We start from the raw sequence: 26,193 nt of genomic DNA on the forward strand, positions 1-26,193 counted from the left end.
ATAGTAAAAGCTTTTACCAATATATAAAACGGAAAAGAGTGACTAAAGTAAATGTTGGTCCCTTAGAAGATGAGAAGGGAGATTTAATAATGGGAAATGTGGAAATGGCTGAAACCTTAAACAATTATTTTGCTTCGGTCTTCACAGTGGAAGACACAAAAACCATGCCAAAAATTGCTGGTCACGGGAATGTGGGAAGGGAGGATCTTGAGATAATCACTATCACTAGCGGGGGGTAGTGCTGGACAAGCTAATGGGACTCAAGGTAGACAAGTCCCCTGGTCCTGATGAAATGCATCCCAGGGTATTAAAAGAGATGGCAGAAGCTATAGCAGATGCATTCGTTATAATCTACCAAAATTCTCTTGACTCTGGGGAGGCACCAGCGGATTGGAAAACAGCTAATGTAACGCCTCTGTTTAAAAAATGGGGCAGACAAAAGGCAGGTAACTATAGGCAGGTTAGTTTAACATCTGTAGTGGGGAAAATGCTTGAAGCTCTCATTAAGGAAGAAATAGCGGGACATCTAGATAGGAATAGTGCAATCAAGCAGACGCAACATGGATTCATGAAGGGGAAATCATGTTTAACTAATTTATTGGAATTCTTTTGAGGATATAACGAGCATGGTGGATAGAGGTGTAGCAATGGATGTGGTGTATTTAGATTTCCAAAAGGCATTCGATAAGGTGCCACACAAAAGGTTACTGCAGAAGATAAAGGTACGCGGAGTTAGAGGAAATGTATTAGCATGGATCGAGAATTGGCTGGCTAACAGAAAGTAGAGAGTCGGGATAAATGGGTCCTTGTCGGGTTGGAAATCGGCGGTTAGTGGTGTGCCACAGGGATCGGTGCTGGGACCACAACTGTTTACAATATACATAGATGACCTGGAAGAGGGGACAGAGTGTAGTGTAACAAAATTTGCAGATGACACAAAGATTGTTGGGAAAGCGGGTTGTGTAGAGGACACAGAGAGGCTGCAAAGAGATTTAGATAGGTTAAGCGAATGGGCTAAGGTTTGGCAGATGGAATACAATGTCGGAAAATGTGAGCTCATCCACCTTGGAAAGAAAAACAGTAAAATGGAATATCATTTGAATGGGGAGAAATTACAACATGCTGCGGTGCAGAGGGACCTGGGGGTCCTTGAATCCCAAAAAGTTAGTTTGCAGTTGCAGCAGGTAATCAGGAAAGCGAATGGAATGTTGGCCTTCATTGCGAGAAGGATGGAGTACAAAAGCAGGGAGGTCCTTCTGCAACTGTATAAGGTATTGGTGAGGCCGCACCTGGAGTACTGCGTGCAGTTTTGGTCACCTTACTTAAGGAAGGATATACTAGCTTTGGAGGGAGTACAGAGACGATTCACTAGGCTGATTCCAGAGATGCGGGGGTTACCTTATGATGATAGATTGAGTAGACTGGGTCTTTACTCGTTGGAGTTCAGAAGGATGAGGGGTGATCTTATAGAAACATTAAAAATAATGAAAGGGATAGACAAGGTAGAGGCAGAGAGGTTGTTTCCACTGGTCGGGGAGACTAGAACTAGGGGGCACAGCCTCAAAATACGGGGGAGCCAATTTAAAACCGAGTTGAGAAGGAATTTCTTCTCCCAGAGGGTTGTGAATCTGTGGAATTCTCTGCCCAAGGAAGCAGTTGAGGCTAGCTCATTGAATGTATTCAAATCACAGATAGATAGATTTTTAACCAATAAGGGAATTAAGGGTTACGGGGAGCGGGCGGGTAAGTGGAGCTGAGTCCACGGCCAGATCAGCCATGATCTTGTTGAATGGCGGAGCAGGCTTGAGGGGCTAGATGGCCTACTCCTGTTCCTAATTCTTATATTCTTATGTTCTTATGTTCTTTTGAGAGGGGTGGAATAAGGTGAGATGCTCAAAGGAGCATCATAGAGTACAAGAGTAAAAGGTAATGATACAAAACATTGGCAGGGGCACAATTAGAATACCATGCAGTTTTAAGCATCCCATTATAGAAAATGCATTAAAGTCATTGAGAACATATATCGTAGATTCACCAGGATGATGCCAAGAATGGGGAGATTTCTGCACTGCAGCAGAGACAGCTAAAAGAAGATCCAATAATGGTTTATAAAATTATGAACGGTTTTGATAGATTGCATGAGAAAATAATATTTCCTCTGGTCAGTCAGTGACAAGGGATCATTCATTTAAAGTTGTGATGGGGAGTGAGGTTAGCAGAAATATCTTTACACAGAGGGTTGTTGGACCATGAAACGCTTTGCCACAGGGAGTGGTTTAGGCAGAGAGAAAATGTGCTAAGTATTTGAAGTAGAAGAAACAGGGCTATGGGGGAGTGTCGGGGTAATGGGATTAGTTCTGGATTGCTCTTCAAAGAGATGGCACAGACAAGATGGATCAAATGACATTCTTCTGTGCTGTAAATCTCAATAGCTCTATGGACATTATACATTTCAGTTGTGAGAAAACTGGTGGACAGCATTTTTATTGATCTATCTGATTTGATTGGTTCAACAATAAACAATTACAACATCTATTTTACGTCAAGAAATTAAATTATGTTTACAAAGGAAAATTCAGTTGAATATTCACTATTTTTTCAAAAAAGTTGGATATTTTACCAAATGGAAACCTACCATTTCTGGTCTCCATCCCTATAGATTGTTTTGGTTATCTCAACGGCAGGGAGCAGCTATGTACATTATAGATTGGTCCATTCATTTTTGTGTGGGTAACAATGTTGGACCCATTTATCATTGGGAAAACACAATATTGCCAAAGAATCCTGTGATTCCTCTTGAAATGACTGGAATTGTTTGGGACGCAGGTGGCTTCTCCTTATCAATGACATCACCTGAGCAGCATAGCGGGAAAGGTGGCAAAAATGGTAGATCATAGTTGGGTCAGGAAATTCAAAGTTTGTTATGATAATGAATATTTTTATCTATGACTGATTTTCTTAATGTACAATATCAAGTGAGTGGTCTGACTGGTCAGCTACATATATTGGAAAATCACATGGGTTCTGTCCACAACTTTCCATTTGTTAAAATGAACTCAATTTGAATCTGGCTGTTCCATTGTGTAAAAAGGACCCATATCTTCAGTGGGTTTATTTGCAGTTTTTTGGCTATTTTATACATGACCAAAGTTATTTGTAATAATTACGCATAAAGTTTGTGTGGCTACATGTTTCTTATGTAGATGGCTGCAATGATGTGTAAGGTACCTATACAATTCAGTTAATTTCTGTAGAGGTTGATAGATTTAATCCAACGTGCCTTTTCTACAATATTTTAGCAGCATTTGAGTAGGAAAATTGAGGCGGGAGACATCAGCTGCATTGACAGTTTGAGAGAAGAGGATGATCCACATGCGTCCCTCTCAGTCTCTGGAGATTCCACCATACACACAGTAACCGGCATTTTACATTATGTTGAATTCAGGTTCATTCAAACCACAAAAAATACATGTTACCTTAATGGTCTTACTGCTCTGTGACTTATTTTATTTAAAAACACACTTGCAAGATCAATAACAATACAATTACTCTATTTTAACAGAATACTCTGCATAAAACATAGACATTACATTTTATTACTCTGTATTTTGTATAGGTTCATTCATTTGGAGGCATTAACAATTGTATATGGTTAATGATGTGACATTAATCCCAGTTTATGAGATGCAGTATCAAGTCTGAAGTAGTGGACTAGATATTTTTAATACAAGTAGTGTTTCTCAGAATTTAACTGATCGATTGGCTCTATGGAAAGTGTAAGACTCTCAGTGCCGTTCAGTGAATACAACGTGGCAGAATCTAATTTACAGGATATTTTGGAATAGATCCTTAATGTAAAGCTTACGGCAATGCAGCTCAGTTCCAACTAAAAACAAATGCGTATTCTGCATTAGAATGGGTGCAACTTTGCACACCAAATTGAGAGACAGTTGACTAAAACGTTTATTAATATACTTTAACTACAATGAGATGAGACCAATATACTAAACAGGTAAGAATAGATATTGTGAGGATGACATAACTGTCTACACTTTGTATATTTTTAAAATTGTGTGAATATAAAATAATTAATGGAAATTTAAATTACACTTACATGGTGATTTGTGCGGAATGTGAACTTTAATAGGCTTCTGTGCCTATCTTACAGGGATTGTGGCACTCTGGTCACTTGCAGTGCTAGCCTTTGAGCGGTATTTTGTGATCTGCCGACCACTGGGTAATATCCGCCTGCAGGGAAAGCATGCTGCCCTCGCCATTGTCTTCCTTTGGGTGTTTTCCTTCATCTGGACCATCCCACCAACCATTGGCTGGAGCAGTTACACTGTCAGTCCGATTGGTACTACATGTGAACCTAACTGGTGAGCCAGCAGCTGAAGAAAGCATGACTGAAATGCATGCAGCTAAGTATTAGTAAAACATTTATGATGTATAGTTTTTTTTTTCTAAGCTACCCTGTTATAGATTTGAATCTGTATCTTCTTTATTCCACAAATACTGAATGGTATTGTGTTGTTATATTTCCAAGCTGTAGATGGTTTTAAGTTGTTAATTAAAAAAAAAATCAGTATTCTTTTTAAAAAACACCAGTAAATATTCTGACTCAAGTAAGCATTAAATAATAATTACAGGCCACTCTTGATTATCCGGGTCCCTCGGGGATTGGGCTATTCCGGGTAAACGATTTTTCCGTTAGGGTGAGTCTACATTTTAAAGTTAAAACTTTAACGAATAAATACAATCGTTAGGGCGAGTTTACATTTATAAGTTAAAACATTAATGAATCAATACAATCAGCTACAAACAGTAACAAAAGATGGACATTACCAGCATGCATGTACAGGTTCTGTGCCTGGAACCCGGCGCAGGCACTGCCCCCGTTCCCAATGTCAGCGGCGGCCGCGAGAGACAGCGGCTGCAGCAGTGCGCGCACACACACACACCAGCAAAGCAAGAGCAGAGGAGGGTGATTTTTATGGTGAGTGAAAGAGAGAGAGTGTGTGTGAGAGAGGGAATGTGCGAGTGTGTGTGAGAGAGAGAATGAGCAAATACAAATGAGCACAGTGTTTGGAAGGCAATTTTTCCAAATTATTTGGAGCTGTCTTTTCACTTGTTAGCAACAGAATTTTAAATCCCGTTACAACGTTTCCTGTTGGATCCGTGTACGGATAATTGAGAGTTGCCTGTATATCTTATATGAGGATACATGTGAGGTTGCAATATGGCTACTTTATTTTTGACACAGAATGGGAAAGCCAGTGTAATGCAAATTCATCATACTTTGTTTAAAATAGCCAGCAGCTAAAATCATGGGTTTTCAGTCCTGTATTATCTGTCAATGTGATTCTGTTGAAGTTCTCAGTTGGTGAAACAAATTTAAAACAAACTTAATTTAATTAGGATATCTTTTTAATATCAATAAATGAACAATATCATGTATGCAATCACATCCTCTTAAGACCGGCTTATGTGTAGGAAGAAGTTTGCCTTAAGCAGAACACATTCTGCATTGAATTACTGAGGGAGAAACATATGAGTGCCTGGGCTCTATTTATCAACTTCACTGAATCCAAAAAGGAATTTAATTTGAATTATCATCAAGACCATGCGGTATTATAGTCTCTCAAATAGTGCAGGTGCTTGCTCTGTGGCTCAGCATGAAACTCGGGAATACATACCAAGCAGGACCCAAGCTCAATGCTGGGATAGTTGATCTCAGCTTGAGTGATGATAGGATACTATAATTGGACTCTGTTGAGTTAGGCTAGGGAACAATCAGCAAGGATTCTCATTAATTGTTCTCCACTCACACCTACTGGCATGTGCACTTTGAGTAAGGAGAGGGTCAGGCTCAGTTATGTTTTCCCCAGGACTGAAGATTCTGACAATAAAAGTAACACTATCTTCATAAATGGGCACACCAAGAAGGATTTGAAATTACAAGTTGAATCTTTCTGGGAGATATTTTGGTTGCATTTCTCTTTCTTTGCTTTTGTACACATCTGTGGCTAACTTCAGCCTTGTATCTAACCCAGGAACATCCAGTCAAAACTAAATTAAAATTATAAATGTCTGGGCTTTGCAGAGAGTGTAGATCACCAAGAAAGAAATCGAAAAGAAAGAAACAAAAAAAAGATTTTGAAGTTAAACAAAGCTGTAATGTCATGTCATGTGGCACTACCACCATGTTAAGTGGGATAGATTAAAAACAGATCTAGCAGCTCAAAGCTTGGGCATTCATGAGTTACTGAATAACGTCAGCAGCAGCAGAATTTTACTCCACCACAACCTGTAATCTCACGGCCTGACATATCCTTCACTCTTCCATCACCATCAAGCCAGATTCCCAACCCTGGTTCAATGAGGAGTATAGAAGAGCATGCCAGAAGCAGCACCAGGCTTATCTGAAAATCAGGTGCCAATCTGGTGAAGCTACAACAGTGGACTACATGCACGCTAAACAATGGAAGCAGCATGCTATAAACAGCTGAGCGACCTCACAACCCAGCGGATCAGGTCAAAGCTCTGCAGTCCTGCAACATCCAGTCTGAATGGTGGTGGACAATTAAGTAAATTATGGGAGGAGGAGGCACCATGAATATCACCATCTTCAATGATGGCAGAGCCCAGCAGGTGAGTGCAAAGGAAAAGGTTGAAGCGTTTGCAAACATTTTCAGACAGACATGCCACATGGATGATTCTTCTTGGCCTCCTCCCGAGGACTCCATCATCACCGAAGCCAGTTTTCAGGCAATTCAATTCACTCCATGTGATATCAAGAAATGGCTGTGTTTACTGGATACAGCAAAGGCTATGGGTCTTGACAACATCCCAGCTGTAGTGCTGAAAACCTGTGCTCCAGAACTAGCTGTGCTTTTAGCTAAGCTGTTCCAATACAGCTACAACACTGGCATCTACCCGACAATGTGGAAAATTGCCCAGGTATGTCCTTTCCACAAAAACAAGACAAATCCAGCCCGGCCAATTACAATCTCAATCATCAGCACTGTGATGGAAGGTGTCACCAAAAGAGCTATCAAGTGGCATTTCCTCACCAACAACCTGCTCAACGATGCTCAGTTCGGGTTACACCAGAACTACTCGGCTCCAGTCCTCATTACAGCCTTGGTATAACCATGGACAAAAGAGCTGAATTTCAAAAGTGAGTTAAGAGTGACTGCCCTTGACATCGAGGCATCCATCTACAAAAAGAGCACGAGAGTGGTAGCAGCCAAGTCTACAAAAAGCGCTAGGTGGGAGCAATGTGAATGGACCTGTAAGGGGAGAGAAAGATAAAATGAAAGTGTGATGTCAGAGGAAAGCAGGTAAGTGATTGGTTGGTGAGTCTCCCTTTTTTCTAAAGTTGGACATTGATTGGTTTAAATTAAGAGCCAGGGTTACAGATTAAAAACTAAGCATTGATAATTGAAATTTTAAAACTTGAAAACCTAATTAGTTAAATCAAATACAATAGAGATGGAAGGGCAGGTGATGTGTTGCAGCTGCAACACGTGGGAGCTGGTGGACACCAGTGTGATCCACGGCGACCACATCTGCAGCAAGTGCTGGCTGCTCAAGTCACTTCGGCTCAGAGTTGATGAGCTGGAGTCCGAGCTTCAGACATTGCGCTAAATCAGGGAGAGAGAGAGTTACCTGGACTTGTGTTCCAGCAGGCAATCACACCACTTAGGTTAAATAATTCAAATTCGGTTCATGGCCAGAGCTAGGAGGGTGTGACTACAAGTGAGGCAGGGATGGGGACCCAGAAGGTAGCATTGGAGGAACCTCAACCCTTGCACTTTTCGAACAGTTATGAGCTTCTTACTTCCTGCGTGGGTGAGAGCAGGGCCTGCAGGGAGGATGAGCAAACCGACCACAGCACTGTAGTATGGGGGCCATTCAAGTGGGGGAGTAAAAAGAAATGGAGTAGTGATATGGGGCAGTATAGTTACGGGGATAGATACTGTTATCTGCAGCTGAGAGTGGGAGTCCTGAAGGCTGTGTTGCCTGCCAGGGTTAAGGACATCTCCTCTGGGCTATAGAGGAACTTGGAGTGGAAGGGAAAATATCCAGTTGCCATGGTCAACGTAGATACCAACTACATAGATAGGACAAAGAAAGAGGTTCTGCTGAGGGAGTATGAGCAGCTAGGGGATAAATTAAAACGCAGAACCACAAAGGTAATAACTTTTGGATTACTACCTGAGTCACGAGCAAATTTGTATAGGGTAAATAAGATCAGAGAGATGAACTCAAATATTGGTGTGGGAGAAATGGGTTTTAATTCATGGATCACTGGCACCAGTAATGGGGTAAGAGGGAGCTGTTCTGTTGGGACAGGATTCACTTGAACCGTGCTAGGACCAGTGTCCTCGTGAATTGAATAACCAGGGCTGTAGATAGGGCTTTAAACTAAATAGTGGGGGGGAGTGCAGATATTTAAAAAAATCAAAGAGAAAGGAGAAGACAATAGTGCAGGGTAGCGATAGGGATAATGATAACCAGAGTGTGACAGGAAGGGACAGAGCGTCTAAACATAAGAGTGCATCAGAAAGGGGTCAGAATAGGGAAAAGACAAAATTAAAAGCTCTTTATCTGAATACATAACAAGATAGATGAATTGACAGCACAAAGAGAAATACATGGGTATGATCTGATAGCCATTACAGAGATGTGGTTACAAGGGGACCAAGGTTAGGAACTGAATATTCAGGGGTATTTGACATTTCAGAAGGATAGGCAGAAAGGAAAAGGATGTGGGGCAGCTCTGTTAATAAAGGATGATATCAGTGCAGTAGTGAGAAATGATATTGGCTCAGAAGATCAATATGTAGAATCAGTTTGGGTGGAGATGATAAATAATAAGGGAAATAAGACACTAGTGGGAGTTGTCTATAGGCCCCCTAACTAGCTACACTATAGGACAGAGTATAAATCAAGAAATAATTGAGGCTTGTAAGAAAGGTACTGCAATATTCATGGGCGATTTTAATCTTCATATAGATTGGACAAATCAAAGTAGCAAAGCTAGTCTTGAGGAGGAGTTCATAGAATATATTCGGGATGGATTCTTATAACAATATGTTGTGGAACCAACCAGGGAGCAGCAGGCTATTTTAGATCTGGTAAAGTGTAATGAGATAGGATTAATTAATGATCTCATAGCAAAGGATCCTCCAGGGAAGAGTGATTTGAATGGTTGAATTTCAAATTCAGTTTGAGGGTGAGAAACAGTTGGTCTCAAACTAGTGTCCTGAACTTAAATGAAGACAATTACAAAGGTATGACGACAGAGTTGACTAAAGTGGACTGGGAAAAGAGATTACAGGGTAAGATGGTAGAAAAGCAGTGGCAGACATTTAAGGAGATATTTCATAACACTCAGCAAAGATATATTCCACTGAGAAAGATAGACTCTAAAGGAAGGATGAACCATCCGTGGCTAACTAAGGAAGTAAAAGATGGTATCAAATTGAAAACAAAGTCATACAATGTTGCAAATATTCGTGATAGGCCAGAGGATTGGAAATTTTTTGGAAACCAGCAAAGGACTAATAAAGAGAGAGAAGATAGATTATGAGAGTAAACTAGCAAGAAAAATAAAAACAGACAGTAAGAGCTTCTACAGGTATATAAAAAGGAAGAGAGTAGCTAATGTAAACATTGGTCCCTTAGAGGATGAGACTGAGGATATAATAATGGGAAACAGGGAAATGGCAGAGAATTTGAACAAATATTTTGTGTCGGTCTTCATGGTAGAAGACACTAAATAGATAATCAAGGAGTTATAGGGAGAGGGGAACTTAAAACAATCACTATCACTAGAGAAAAAGTACTAGGCAAACGAATGGGACTAAAGGTGGACAGGTCCCCTGGACCTGATGACCTGCATCCTAGCGTCTAAAAAGAAATGGCTGCCGAGATAGTGGATGCATTGGTTGTAATCTGCCAAAATTCCCTGGATTCTGGAGAGATCTCAGCGGACTGGAAAACCACAAATGTACGCCCCTATTTAAGAAGGGAGGGAGACAGAAGGCAGGAAACAGTTAGCCGAACATCTGTTATTGAGAAAATGCTGGAGTCCATTATTAAGGAAGTAGTAAAAAGGAAATTTAGAAAATCATAATACAGTCAAGCAGAATCAGCATGGTTTTATGAAAGGAAAATCATGTTTGACAAATTTGCTGGAGTTCTTTGAGGATGTAACGAGCAGGATGGATAAAGGGGAACCAGTAGATATAGTGTATTTGGATTTCCAAAAGACATTCAATAAGGTGCCACATAAAAGTTTATTGCATAAGATAAGAGCTCATGGGGTTGGGGGTAATATATTAGAATGGATTGAGGATTGGCTAACTAACAGAAAACAGAGAGTTGGGATAAATGGATCATTTTCAGGTTGGCAAACTGTATTAATGGGGTGCCACAGAGATCAGTGCTGGGGCCTCAACTATTTACAATCCATATTAATGACTTGGATAAAGGTACTGAGTGTAATGTAGCCAAATTTGCTGATGATACAAAGATAGGTGGGAAAGCAAGTTGTGAGGGGGACACAAAATCTGCAAAGGGATATAGATAGGCTAAGTGAGTGGGCAAAAATTTGGTAAATGGAGTATAATGTGGGAAAATGTGAGGTTATCCACTTTGGTAGGAAAAATAAAAAAGCAAATTATTATTTAAATGGAGAGAGATTACAAAATGCTGCAGTACAGAGGGATCTGGGGGTTCTTGTACATGAAATACAAAAAGTTAGCATGCAGGTACAGCAAGTAATTAGGAAGGCAAATGGAATGTTGGCATTTATTGCAAGGAGAATGGAGTATAAAAGTAGGGAAGTCCTGCTATAACTGTACAAGCAATTGGTGAGAATCTGGAATACTGCGTACAGTTTTGGTCTCCTTATTTAAGGAGGGATATAATTGTATTGGTGGCAGTACAGAGAAGGTCCACGAGGTGGATTCCTGAGATGAAGGGGTTGCCATATGAAGAAATGTTGAGCAGGTTTGGTCTATATCCATTGGAATTTAGAAGAATGAGAGATGATCTTATTGAAATGTATAAGATTCTGATGGGACTCGACAGGGTAGATGCCGAGAGGATGTTTCCCCCTGTGGGGGAATCTAGAACATGGGGCATAGTTTCAGAATAAGGGGTCGCCCATTTAAAACAGAGATGAGGAGGAATTTCTTCTCCCAGAGGGTCGTGAATTTTTGGAATTCTCTACCCCAGAGAGCTGTGGAGGCTGGGTCATTGAATATATTTAAGGTGGTGATAGACAGATATTTGAATGATAAGGGAGTCAAGGGTTATGGGGAACGTGCAGAGAAGTGGAGTTGACGCCAAGATCAGATCAGTCATGAACTTATTGAATGGCGGAGCAGGCTCAATGGGCCAAATGTCCTACTCCTGCTCCTATTTCTTATGTTCTTATGATCTTATGATCTTATGATTGAGTGCTGCACCAAGGAGCTCTAGTAAAAGTGAAGTCAATGGGGATCCGGGGAAAATTCCAGTGGCTGGAGTCAAACCTGGCACTAAGGTAGATGGTTGTGGTTGTTGGTGGCCAATCATCTCAGCCCTAGGACATTGCAGCAGGAGTTCCTCTGTGCAGTGTCCTAGATGCAACCATCTTCAACTACTTCATCAATGACATTCCCTACATCATAAGGTCAGAAGTAGGGCTGTTTACTGATGATTGAACAGTGTTCGACTCCATTCGCAATTCCTCAGATAATAAATCAGTTCATACCCACATTCAGCAAGACCTGGGGAACATCCAAGTCTTATAAGTGGCTGATAAGTGGCGTGTAGCATTCATGCCACACAAATGTTAGATAATGACCATCTCCAACAAGAGTGACCATAACCACCTCCCTTTGATATTCAATGGCATTACTATTGTCAAACTATCCCATCATCAACATCCTGGGGGCCACCATTGTCCAGAAACTCAATGGGACCAGCCACATAAATACTGTTGCTCTCAGAGCAGGTCAGAGGCTGGATAGTCTATGGCAAGTGACACCACAAAGCCTCTCCACCACCTACAAGGCACAAGTCAGGAATGTGACAGAATACTCCCTACTTGCCTGGATGGGTACAGCTGCAAAAACACTCAAGAAGCTCAACACCACCCAGGACAAAGCAGTCTGCTTGATTGGCACCCCAGTTACTAGCTTAAACATCCATTCCCCCTCCACCACCTGCAATCATGGCTGCAGTATGTACTATCTACAGGATGCACTGCAGCAACTCACCAAGGCTTCTTTGACAGCACCTGCCAAACCCAGGACCTCCACCTGGAAGGACAAGGTTAGCAAGTGCATGGAAACACCATCACTTCCAAGTTCCCCTTCAAGTTACACACCATCCTTACTTAGATTGTTGCTGGATCAAAATCCTGGAACTCCCTACCTAACAACTTCACCACACGGACTGCAGTAATTCAAGAAAAAGGTCCGACACCATCTTTTCAAAGGCCGCTAGGGCTGGGTAATAAATGCTGGCCTTGTTAGCCATGTCCATATTCCAATAATGCATTTTTTTAAAGAGAGACAATTCCTTACCTTCAAACAAGGGGGAAAAACATAGTAATCCCATAACAAAGTCTTTTTGACTGTCAAATTTTGATTTCTATTCCAACAGCTTGGCTTCTGTATAAGCTAGTGCAATCTCTATTTCAGGTAGTAGAAATGAGTGAAAACTGAATTCTGAACAGATTATGAAAAAAAGCCTGCCTGTTCAAAGAGTGGTCGATGTTTAAAATAATCTGTGAAAGAATGTCATATGGAGAAAAACATTAGACTTATTCAAAGTACAATTAGATTATGATAAATGCAATGATTTATGTTCTCACAGTCTTGTGAATATATATTGTGAAAGATGTATTAAACAAATTAAATTATAAGTGCTCTCTGAGGACCAGAGACAGTCAGGCTGTGCAATTATTCCATTTCCTCCCAGCTGTAAAAGTGTTGTTTGGTTCTTGCATCACATGTCTCACTTTGGAATTAGAACAGAGGCTTCAGGTTATATTATAAGTCTTTCACAATTTGTAATTTGTCTCCAAATTGGCTAATTCATGTTTTGGGGAATTGGATGCTCGATACTGTTATCTATGTAAACCTGTAAATACCTTGTTTAACCACCAGAGGCCTCATCCCCTGGAGTCCCAAGGGATCCCACAATCCCTTGGGAGCAGCTGTACATAAGGAGGCCTCTCAGGCTGGAGAGGCACTCTGGAGACCTGAATAAAGGACTATGGTCACACGTTACTTTGAGCTCACAGTATCTGGTTAGATTCTTTATGCAAGACATAACAACTGGCGATGAGATACAGATAATGAACCCCATCGCAACAATGCAGAGAACCGTGGGCATCCTGGAGAAATTTTCAGAGGGACATGATTGGGAAACCTTCGTGGAGCGACTCGACCAATACTTCGTGGCCAACGAGCTGGAAGGAGAAGCGAATGCTGCCAAACGAAGGGCCATCCTCCTCACCATTTGCGGGGCACCAACGTATGGCCTCATGAAAAATTTGCTTGCTCCAGCGAAACCCACAGAGAAGTCATACGATGATTTGTGCACACTGGTCTGGGAGCATCTAAACCCAAAGGAAAGCGCCCTGATGGCGAGGTATCAGCTCTACACGTACAAGAGGTCTGAAGGCCAGGAAGTGGCGAGCTACGTCGCCGAGCTAAGATGCTTTGCAAATTTGAAGGACACTTGGAGCACATGCTCAGGGACTTCGTCGTACTTGGCTTTGACCATGAAGTAATACTTCGCAAACTTGACTGTAGAGACCCCAACCTTGAGTAAAACCCAGGCGTTCATCGCCACCAGTGACAATACCAAACAAATCTCTCAGCACACGAGTGCTGTTGCAAGTAATGTGAACAAAGTAATGTTGTTTTCGAATCGTAACGTACAGGGCAGAACTCACATGCCTGCAGCTGCACGTCCGCAGGTATCTCAGAGTACACCATCAAGGGTGGTAAATGCAAGGCCATTGACACCTTGTTATTGCTGCAGAAGTGATCATTGCTTCCATTCATGCCGCTTCAAAGGATACGTTTGCAAGGGCTGTGGAGTAATGAGACACCTCTAACGTATGTGCAGGCAAACCCTGCTAATCCTGCAAACCACCATGTTGCAGAGGAGGACAGATCCACAGGGGATCATGACAACCAGAGCCTCAGACTGAGGAGGCAGAGGTATATGAGGTGCACACATTTACCACAAAGTGTCCCCCAAAAATGCTGAAGGTTGAATTAAATGGACTCCCGGTGTCAAGGGAGCTGGACACGGGCTCGAGCCAGTCCATAATGAGCAAAAAGACTTCCGATAAATTGTGGTGCAGCAAGGCCTCAAGGCCAGTCCTGACTCCCATTCGTACTAAACTGAGAATGTACACAAAGGAACTGATTCCCGTAATTGGCAGTGCTACCGTAAAGATCTGCTATGATGAAGCGGTGCACAAATTACCACTCTGCGTGGTATCAGGCAATGGCCCCACGCTGTTTGGCAGGACCTGGCTGGGAAAGATCTGTTGATGACACTTCATGTGGCTAGGTCTCAAACAAGTTGCCCTCGCTGTTCGAACCGGATATCGGGAAGTTCCAAGGAGCAAAAGTGCAAATCCATTTGATTCCAAGAGCCTCACCCATCCATCACAAGGTGAGAGTGGTACCTTACATGATGAGAGAGATGGTGGAGATCGAGCTGGACCAGCTGCAACAAGAGGGCATCATTTCGCAGATCGAATTTAACGAGTGGGCCAGTCCGATTGTTCCAGTCCTCAAGGAAGACAGAACCGTCAGAATCTGTGGTGATTACAAATTAACTATCAATCGTTTCTTTCTGCAGGATCAATACCTGCTACCAAAGGCAGATGACCTATTTGCGACGTTGGCGGGAGGAAAAACGTTCACGAAGCTGCACTTGACCTCGGCCTACATGATGCAGGAGTTGTAGGAATCATCGAAGGGCCTCACCTGCATCAACACGCACAAAGGTCTCTTCATTTACAACAGGTGCCCATTTGGGATTCGATCAGCCGTGGCAATATTCCAGAGGAACATGGAAAGCTTGCTGAAGTCGGTCCCGCGCACCGGGTCTTCCAGGACAACATCTTGGTTACAGGTCGAGACACTGTCGAGCACCTGCAGAACCTGGAGGAGGTTCTTAGTCGACTTAATCGTGTGGGGCTCAGGTTAAAATGCTCAAAGTGCGTTTTTCTGGCACCTGAAGTGGAGTTCCAGGGGAGAAGAATCGCGGCGGACGGCATCAGGCCCACCGATTCGAAGACGGAGGTAATCAAGAATGCACCGAGACCACAGAACGTGACGGAACTGCGGTCGTTTCTAGGACTCCTGAACTACTTTGGTAACTTCTTACCGGGTCTTAGCACACTGTTAGAACCACTGCACTCTTTACTGCGTAAAGGAGATGAATGGGTATGGGGTAAAAGCCCAGAAAATGCCTTTGAGAAAGCTAAACAAACTGCTATGCTCAAACAAATTGCTTGTGTTGCATGATCCATGTAAGCGTTTGGTATTAGCATGTGATGCGTCGCTATACGGTGTCGGGTGTGTATTGCAACAAGCTAATGAATCTGGGAAATTGCAACCGGTTGCTTATGCATCCAGAAGTCTGTCTAAGGCTGAGAGGGCCTACAGCATGATCGAAAAAGAAGCGTTAGCATGTGTTTATCGGGTAAACAAAATGCATCAATATCTGTTTGGGTTCAAATTTGAATTGGAAACCGACCATAAGCCACAGAAAACTGTGACGATGCTCTCAGTAGGCTGCCATTGCCCACTACTGGAGTGGAGATGGCACAGCCCACAGATTTAGTTATGGTAATAGAAGCATTCGAGAGTGAGCAATCACCTGTTACCGCCTGACAGATTATAACCTGGATGAGCCAGGACCCCTTACTGTCCTTAGTAAAAAACTGTGTGCTCCACAGGAGATGGTCTAGTGTCCTATTAGAGATGCAGGAAGAAATAAAGCCGTACCTGCGGCGCAGAGATGAAATATGCATACAGGCAGACTGCCTCCTATGGGGTAATTGGGTAGTGGTGCCAAAACAGGGCAGGGACACTTTCATTACTGATCTCCCCAGCGCCCACCCAGGCATTATACTGATGAAAGCGATAGCCAAATCCCATGTGTGGTGGCCCGGTATCGATGCAGACTTAAAGTCCTGCATGCATAAATGTAACACAAGTTCTCAGTTAAGCAATGCACCCAGGGAGGCGTCACTAAGTTTATAGTCCTGGCCCTCCAAACCGTGATCCAGGGTCCATGTTGACTAAGCAAGCCCATTCTTGGGAAAAATGTTCCTAGTGGTTGTAGATGCTCCAAATGGATTGAATGTGAGATAATATCGACAAGCACATCCGCTGCCATCATTGAAAGCCTGTGGGCCACGTTTGCTACGCACGGCCTGCCTGATGTCCTTGTGAGTGACAATGGGCCGTGCTTCACCAGTGTCGAGTTCAAAGAGTTCATGATCGCGCAAATGTGTCACATGAAATTGAGATTAATGATCCTGTATTTATGTTAAACTATGGACAAGGTCCCAAGTGGCTTCCCGGCACTGTCATGGCCAAAGAGGGGAGAGTTTGTGGTCAAACTTTCAAATGGACTCACCTGCAGGAAACACTTGGACCAAACCAACTCAGATTCACGGACGATCCAGAACAACCCACAATAGACTACCGTTTTCGACCCTCCAACACACACAAGTGGCAACTGACCCAGCGGTTAACCACAAAGCAGGACCCATCACCTGCAACAACCCAGCAGGACTCACCACACCCAGCATGCGCAGCAGCCCAGCGAGGGCCTAACAAACGACTCACCAAAACCAGCATTTGCACCGAGACGATCAACCAGGGAAAGGAAGGGCCCAGATCGACTCACATTGTAAATAGTTACATTATGGACTTTGGGGGTGGGGGGAGTGTTGTTATATATGTAAACCTGTAAATACCTTTTTTAACCACCATGCCCTGGAGTCCCAAGGGATCCCACAAACCCTTGGGAGCACCTGTTCATAAGGAGGCCTCACAGACTGGAGAGGCACTCTGGAGTCCTGAATAAAGGACTACGGTCACATGTTACTTTGAGCTCACAGTACCTGGTCAGATTCTTTATGCAAGACATAACATACCAATTAGGTCTGGCCCATGAGCCTCTCGAGTGAATATCCACAAAAATGCTGCTGTCCTTCTTCAGACTGACAGGAATAAAACAAATTAACAAAATCAAATTGACCTGCTAGTCTGTTTACAGGCTCACTGAATGCAGAGCTCTTCCCAGGTTATATGGGAACAGCCAATGACCAACTACTTACTCTCCAAGCAGCAATGTAAAAGCGAGCTATTAAATCAGTTATAAACAAAACTGTGCTAGTGAACTAAGGCACATATTAGAATTAAACACTTACATGGAGAGTGTGGTGTGGCCCCAGTTGGGTTGATGTTTGGTACATCTCCTGGTACTGACCCATAGAAACATAAAAACATAGAAAATAGGTGCAGGAGTAAAACATTCGGCTCTTCGATCCTGCACCACCATTCAATAAGATCATGACTGATTGTTCACCTCAGTACCCCTTTCCTGCTTTCTCTCCATACCCCTTGATCCCTTTAGCCATATGGACCACATCTAACTCTCTCTTGAATATATCCAATCAACTGGCATCAACTACTCTCTGCAGCAGGGAATTCCACAGGTTAAGAACTCTCTGAGTGAAGAAGTTTCTCCTCATCTCAACCCTAAATGGCTTATCCCTTATCCTTAGACTATGTCCCCTGGTTCTGGATTTCCTCAACATGGGGAACATTCTTCCTGCATCTAACCTGTCCAGTCCTGTCAGAATTTTATAAATTTCTATGAGATCCCCTCTCATCCTTCTAAAATCCAGTGAATACAGGCCCAGTCGACCCAGTCTCTCCTCATATGTCAGTCCGGCCATCCCAGGAATCAGTCTGGTGAACCTTCGCTGCACTCCCTCAACAGCAAGAATGTCCTTCCTCAGATTAGGAGACCAAAACTAAACACAGTGTTCCAGGTGAGGCCTCACCAAGGCCCTGTACAACTGCAGTAAGACCTCCCTGCTCCTATACTCAAATCCCAGAGCTATGAAGGCCAACATACCATTTGCCTTCTTCACCGCCTGCTGTACCTGCATGCCAACTTTCAATGACTGATGTACCATGACACCCAGGTCTCGTTGCACCTCCCCTTTTCCGAATCTGCCACCATTCAGATAATATTCTGCCTTCGTGTTTTTGCCCCCAAAATGGATAACCTCACATTTATCCAAATTATACTGCATCTTCCATGTATTTGCCAACTCACCTAACCTGTCCAAGTCAACCTGCAGCCTCGTAGTGTCCTCCGCACAGTTCACACCACCACCCAGCTTAGTGTCATCTGCAAACTTGGAGATATTACACTCACTTCCTCATCTAAATCATTGATGTATATTGTAAATAGCTAGGGTCCCAGCACTGAGCCCTGCGGCATCCCACCTGCCATTCTGAAAAGGACCCATTTATCCCGACTCTCTGCTTCCTGTCTGCCAACCAGTTCTCTATCTACGTCAGTACATTACCCCCAATACTATGTGCTTTCATGTTGCACACCAATCTCTTGTGTGGGACCTTGTCAAAAACCTTTTGAAAGTCCAAATACACCACATCCACTGGTTCTCCTAAGTCCACTCGACCTGTTACATCCTCAAAAAATTCTAGAAGATTTGTCAAGCATGATTTCACTTTCATAAATCCATGCTGACTTGGACCAATCCTGTCACTGCTTTCCAAATGCGCTGCTATTTCATCTTTAATAATTGATTCCAACATTTTCCCCACTACTGATGTCAGGCTAACCGGTGTATAATTACCCGTTTTCTGTATCCTTCTTTTCTTAAAAAGTGGTGTTACATTAGCTACCCTCCAGTCCATATGAACTGATCAAGAGTTGATAGACTGTTGGAAAATGATCACCAATGCATCCACTATTTCTCGGGCCACTTCCTTAAGTACTCTGGGATACAGACTATCAGGCCCCGGTGATTTATCGGCCGTCAATCCCATCAATTTCCCTAACACAATTTCCCGCCGAATAAAGATTTCCTTCAGTTCCTCCTTCTCACTAGACCATCGGTCCCCTAGTATTTCCGGAAGGTTATTTGTTCAACTGGTCTGCCATTTCTTGATTCTGACTGCAAGGGACCAATGTTTGTCTTCACTAATCTTTTTCTTTTCACATATTCATAGAAGCTGTTGCAGTCAGTTTTTATATTCCCAGCAAGCTTCCTCTCATACTCTATTTTCCCCCTTCTAATTAAACCCTTTGTCCTCCTCTGCTGAATTATAAATTTCTTCCAGTCCTCAGGTTTGCTGCTTTTTCTAGTCAATTTATATGCCTCTTCCTTGGATTTAACACTCTCCTTAATTTCCCTTGTTAGCCACAGTTGAGCCAACTTCCCCATTTTATTTTTACTCCAGACAGGGATGTACAATTGTTGAAGTTCATCCATGTGATCTTTAAATGTTTGCCATTGCCTATCCACCGTCAACCCTTTAAGTATCATTCGGCAGTCTATTCTAGCTAATTCACGACTCATACCATCGAAGTTACCTTTCCTTAAGTTCAAGACCCTAGTCTCTGAATTAACTGTGCCACTTTCCATCTTAATAAAGAATTCTACCATATTATGGTCACTCTTCCCCAAGGGGCCTCGCACAACAAGATTGCTAATTAGTCCTTTCTCATTACACATCACCCAGTCTAGGATGACCAGCCCTCCAGTTGGTTCCTCGACATATCGGTCGAGAAAACCATCCCTAATACACTCCAGGAAATTCTCCTCCACCGCATTGCTACCAGTTTGATTAGCCCAATCTATATGTAGATTAAAGTCACCCATGATAACTGCTGTACCTTTATTGCACGCATCCCTAATTTCTTTTCTTGTTTGATGCTGTCCCCAACCTCACTACTACTGTTTGGTGGTCTGTGCACAACTCCCACTAGCGTTTTTTGCCCTTTGGTATTCCATAGCTCCATCCATACCGATTTCACATCATCCAAGCTAATGTCCTTCCTTACTATTGCATTAATTTCCTCTTTAACCAGCACACCACGCCACCTCCTTTTCCTTTCTGTCTATCCTTCTTAAATGTTGAATACCCCTGGATGTTGAATTCCCAGCTTTGGACACCCTGGAGCCATGTCTCCGTGATGCCAATTATATCATATTCGTTATTTGCTGCCTGCGCAGTTAATTCGTCCACCTTTTTACGAATACTCCTCGCATTGAGGCACAGAGCCTTCAGGCTTGTCTTTTTAACACACTTTGCCCCTTTATAATTTTGCTGTCATGTGGCCCACTTTGCTTTTTGCTTTGGGTTTCTCTGCCCTCCACTTTTACTTTTCTTCTTTGTATCTTTTGCTTCTGCCCTCATTCGACTTCCCTCTGTTTTCCTGCATAGGTTCCCATCCCCCTGCCATATTAGTTTAACCCCTCCCCAACAGCACTAGCAAACACTCCCCTCGGACATTGGTTCTGGTCCGGCCCAGGTGCAGACTGTCCAATTTGTACTGGTCCCATCTCCCCCAGAACCAGTTCCAATGTCCCAGGGGTTTGAATCCCTCGCTTCTGCACCACTCCTCAAGCCACGTATTCATCTGAGCTATCCTGTGATTCCTACTCTGACTAACATGTGGCACTGGTAGCAATCCTGAGATTACTACTTTTGAGGTCCTACTTTTTAATTTAGCTCCTCGCTCCCTAAATTCGTCTTGTAGGACCTCATCCCGTTTTTTACCTATATCGTTGGTACCTATATGCATCACGACAACTGGCTGTTCACCCTCCCCCTTCAAAATGTCCTGCAGCCGCTCCGAGACATCCTTGACTCTTGCACCAGGGAGGCAACATACCATCCTGGAGTCTCGATTGCGGCCGTAGAAACACCTATCTATTCCCCTTACAATAGAAAGCAAATGGCATGTTGGCCTTTATAGCGAGGGGATTTGAGTACAGGGGCAGGGAGATGTTACTACAGTTGTACAGGGCCTTGGTGAGGCCACACCTGGAGTATTGTGTACAGTTTTAGTCTCCTAACTTGAGGAAGGACATTCTTGCTATTGAGGGAGTACAGCGAAGGTTCACCAGAATGATTCCCGGAATGGTGGGACTGACATATCAAGAAAGACTGGATCAACTGGGCTTGTATTCACTGGAGTTCAGAAGAATGAGAGGGAATCTCATCGAAACGTTTAAAATTTTCATGGGTTTAGACAGGTTAGATGCAGGAAGAATGTTCCCAATGTTGGGGAAGTCCAGAACCAGGGGTCACAGTCTAAGGATAAGGGAAAAGCCATTTAGGACCGAGATGAGGAGAAACTTCTTCACCCAGAGATTGGTGAACCTGTGGAATTCTCTATCACAGAAAGTTGTTGAGGCCAATTCACTAAATATATTCAAAAAGGAGTTAGATGTAGTCCCTACTACTAGAGGGATCAAGGGGTATGGCGAGAAAGCAGTAATGGGGTACTGAAGTTGCATGTTCAGCCATGAACTCATTGAATGGCGGTGCAGGCTCGAAGGGCCAAATGGCCTACTGCTGCACCTATTTTCTATGTTTCTGTGTTTCTAATCCCCCACCAATATAGCTCTCCCACTCTTTTTCCTGCGCTCCTGTGCAACAGAGTCACCCACGGTGCCATGAACTTGGCTGTTGCTGCTCTCCCCTGATGAGTCATCCCCCTCAACAGTACCCAAAGCAGTGTATCTGTTTTGCAGGAGGATGACCGTAGGGAACCCCTGCACTACCTTTGTTCTACTGCTCTTCCTGTTGGTCACCCATCCTCTATCTGGTTGTGAACCCTTTACCTGCGGTGTGGCCAACTCACTAAATGTGCTATTCACAACATCCTCAGCATCGCGGATGCACCAGCGTAAATCCACCCGCAGCTCCAGGGCCGCAACGCAGTCTGTCAGGAGCTGCAGCTGGATACACTTCCTGCACATGTCGTTGTCAGGGACACTGGGAGCATCCCTGACTTCCCACAAAGCACAGGAGGAGCATGACACATGTCCAACTCTCCTGCCATGACTTAACCCCAAGATTAACTCAATTTGGCAACAATGATAAAGGTTACCTACTGATAAAGGAAAAGAAAATGAAGGAAAACTACTCACCAATCACCAGCCAATCACTTACCCCTTTGCCTGTGATGTCACCCTTCGATTTCTTTCTTCTTTTTTGCTTTCTCTCCTTGCTGTTGCTGCACCAGTTGGCCTCCTCAACGTCTCGCCCCTCTTCTCTAACTCCCTGCTTGCTGCTCGACGCCTGTTGGGTCTTTTGTAGACCTCCTCGAGGTCCCGCTCCGCCTCTCCAACTCCCCTCTGACTGCTCGACGCCTGTTGGGCCTTTTGTAGGCCTCCCGACGCTGCCGCTCCACCTCTCCGACTCCCCGCTGGCATATGCCACCTGCATCATATCGTCACCTTCATAGGCAGTCGCTCGGAATCGACGAAGATTTGCTTCCACTCTTAGAATGAGTCCTTAGGTGGCTGAACAGTCCAATACAAGAGCCACAGTCCCTGCCGCAGGTGGGACAGACAGTCGTTGAAGGTAAGGGAGTGCGGGGCAGGTTTGCCGCTTGTTTCTTCCGCTGCCTGCGCTTGTTTTCGGAATGCTCTCGGCGATGAGACTCGAGGCGCTCAGCACCCTCCCGGATGAACTTCCTCCACTCAGAGCAGTCTTTGGCCAGGGACTCCCAGGTTTCGGTGGGAATGCCGCACTTTATCAGGGAGGCTTTGAGGGTGCCCTTGTAATGTTTCCTCTGTCCACCCTTGGCTCGTTTGCCATGAAGGAGTTCCGAATAGAGCACTTGCTTTGGGAGTCTAGTGTCTGGCATGTGGACAATGTGGCCTGCCCAGCAGAGCTGATCAAGTGTGGTCAGTGCTTCAATGCTGGGGATGTTGGCCTGGTCGAGGACGCGAATGTTGGTGCATCTATCCTCCCAGGAGATTTGTAGGATCTTGCGGAGGCATCGTTGATAGTATTTCTCCAGCAACTTGAGGTGTCTATTGTACATGGTCCATGTCTCTGAGCCACACAGGAGGGCGGGCATTACTACAGCCCTGTAGACCATGAGCTTGGTGGTAGATTTGACGGCCTGGTCTTCAAACACTCTTTTCCTCAGGAGGCCGAAGGCTGAACTGGCGCACTGGAGGAGGTGTTGAATCTCCTCATCAATGTCTGCTTTTGTTGATAAGAGACTCCCGAGGTATGGGAAATGGTCCACGTTGTCCAGGGCCGCGCCGTGGATTTTGATGACTGAGGGGCAGTGCTGTGCGTCGAGGACAGGCTGGTGGAGGACCTTTGTTTTATGGATATTTAGCGTAAGGCCCATGCTTTCTTACGCCTCAGTAAATACATCGACTATATCCTGGAGTTTAGCCTCTGAATGTGCGCAGATGCAGGCGTCATCCGCGTACGGTAGCTCGACGACAGAGGTTGGGGTGGTCTTGGATCTGGCTTGGAGGCAGCGAAGGTTAAACAGCTTCCCACTGGTTCTATAGTTTAGTTTCAATCCAGTGGGGAGCTTGTTGACTGTGAGTTGGAGCATGTCAGTGAGGAAAATTGAGAATAATGCATCAAAACAAAATGCAATTGTGCAGCATCTCAACTGTCAAAGACTTTAAAACTGAGCAAAATGCAATAAACCTTTAAAGATCATTGCTCAAAATGTTTGTTGCCAAAACACAATGGCACTACCCTTTACATTTATTTTGGGTTTTCAAAATGTACTCTTCGAAAATAACTAAACCATATGTTCTGTATTGACAAAATTGAGCAATGAAAAAAGTAAAAGGAAGTCACCCTAACTTGAGAAACATGATAAGTTTAGTAATCTGACCTCTCCTAACTTAACATGGTCAACTACTCACTGCCACCATTAGCCCAAGTCTTGTACATGGCTATGACCATGAGTGTACGACAAGCACAAAAAGGAATTGAAAAAATTCACATAGGTCACCTATGACTTATGCTAAGCACTAAATGGCAAGACACTTACCAAGGTCAACCAAGCCCACTTTTGTTGAGTTGTCCATGTTGTTTGGATGTCAGTCAGTAGGTTTCTGAAGTAAGTGTTCAATGTTGATCTGAAGAACATCAAGCACTTCTGTGATGCAAAGTGTTTGAAGGGCACCTTGAAAAGCAACCTTAAAGGATATAGGAGCCAATATATGAAGCAATTCACATTCTGCTCCAGGAGACCAAACAATGGATACCGCAGTAGTTTTGTGGAGGATACCGAGAAAACAAAGAAGAGCCATCGGCTTATATATGACAGACTCAGCCTACGATGGCTACCAAGTGGGGCACAGGGTAATGAAAGATGAGGATAGGGCAGAGATGTTTGGGTCTGCATATTAAATCTTAAGGGGATTGGAATTCAATCGTGAAGAATTGATCTTTCAGGTTTGCTTCAGTTGGCAGAACCCCATCTAGAGCACTGTATAAGGAAAGATAAATTGCCCTTGGATTCACCAGAATAATACTGTGGCTTAAATAATTAAATTATGAGGACAATCTGTCTTGTATTCCCCTGATTTTTAAGCTTACGGGGTCATCTAATCAAAGTATTTAAAATGATGGTATAAATATGTGATAGGGTAGTTACAGAAAAACTATTTCCTCTGGTAGTGGAATCCAGAACAAGTGGGCGCAAACTGGCCATATAGGAAATGATTGGAAAAGTGGAGGTGGGCTCATGTTACTTGTATCTGAAACATGTTTTGTACAGTGGTAGGTGTATAGCCTTGTATCTTTCAGTATGAGTAAGGGGTTTAATATTTTTTACTTTGTGTTGGTCGTGAGATATGTTACTTCAGTAAATTTTCTGTTTACAGAGACAAGCTTACGTTATGTTTAGGCTAAGGTGGGACCATGGTAAATTTCAGAAATTACACTATTGGTCTTGGGCACCACAGGAGACCTACTAACAATATAAAACTGGGGTAAGATGGAATTTTAATCAATTTATTAAAAATATTTTAAAAATTCTGGAAATAATTTACATTGGTGTTTATTGTTAAACACCCAAGCTACTAATAACATTTTTAAAATTCAAACCATTTGTGGATCTCCAAGGACCTGCCAAGTAATTGCAAATAGAATAGAAAAACGTATTTTAAATTGTTTGTTAAATACATGTATTTCATATACTTTCAAAAACATCTATATAAAGTAGATAGGACCAAGGCTCAGAATAATATTGATTGTAGGTGCAATTACATTATATTGGGGAGGTTGTTCTATTGAAGGTTGAATACTGATATGTGGCTTTCTTGTTTTGGTTCAGTGCAATACTGTCATTATCCACTTGACAAGAAGCTGCTCAATGGTTGATATTAATCATGATCTACACTGGTTGCATGCAGGTGGAAAGTTATTAAAGTAAATTAAAAATAACAGATGACCTACAATTGAAACCCGCAGAATAGCTGGAGGAGCAATTGGATTGACAAATTACAAGTAAATTATTATCTTTTTGTTCAATATTGCCAGAAATACAAGTTTTCTCAATATGCGAGTTCAAATGTTTGCTCTTAAATGACTCAGATTGAAAATGTATTTAAAATGTTTTGTATAAACCTGCAGAGGACATGTCTGTAATATTTCTTCAGAATTAAGTCAAGCAAGTATAAATCTTAACTTTAAGTGCAATTTCAGTGAGTGTTGAACTATTGGTCTTGAATTTGCAGTCGGTATGATGGTGAACTGTCAGTGTATGCAGTCATACCGTCTTTGTAACTGAACGCAACTTCAGGATTTGGTGCAGCCGCAAGTGTATGCGTAAATCTCGATGTTGCAGTCTGTAAATGACAGCTCCAAAACTGTTTGCGTTGTGCTTCCCAAACCCTCCCCCCGGCTCCACAGAGCCAGCAATCAGTGAAATCTCGTAAATCATTGAAACCTCCAAAATCTTCGGCTCTTCCGCAGTAAGTACACTGTTAAATTCCCCACTAAAAGTTAGACGAAAAGGGATTACGTGTAACTGGGGTTTTAACAAATGTTAAGGGCCCGGACAACTAATTTAAATTTTGTGCAGTGTGACATTTATACA

At 43.1% G+C, this 26,193-nt stretch overlaps 1 protein-coding gene across 1 annotated transcript in view; it reads left to right on the forward strand.

Annotated features, from left to right (window-relative positions):
• valopa (vertebrate ancient long opsin a) overlaps nucleotides 1-26,193 on the forward strand; it is a 119,993-nt gene that overhangs the window by 22,219 nt on the left and 71,581 nt on the right. Inside the window, exon 2 of the mRNA XM_070875027.1 lies at nucleotides 4,169-4,379. Within this exon, the coding sequence (XP_070731128.1) occupies nucleotides 4,169-4,379 (211 nt within the window). The remainder of the gene's footprint in view (nucleotides 1-4,168; nucleotides 4,380-26,193) is intronic.

This window comes from Pristiophorus japonicus, chromosome 3, assembly GCF_044704955.1.
Source record: "Pristiophorus japonicus isolate sPriJap1 chromosome 3, sPriJap1.hap1, whole genome shotgun sequence".
NCBI classification, from domain to species: Eukaryota; Metazoa; Chordata; class Chondrichthyes; family Pristiophoridae; genus Pristiophorus; species Pristiophorus japonicus.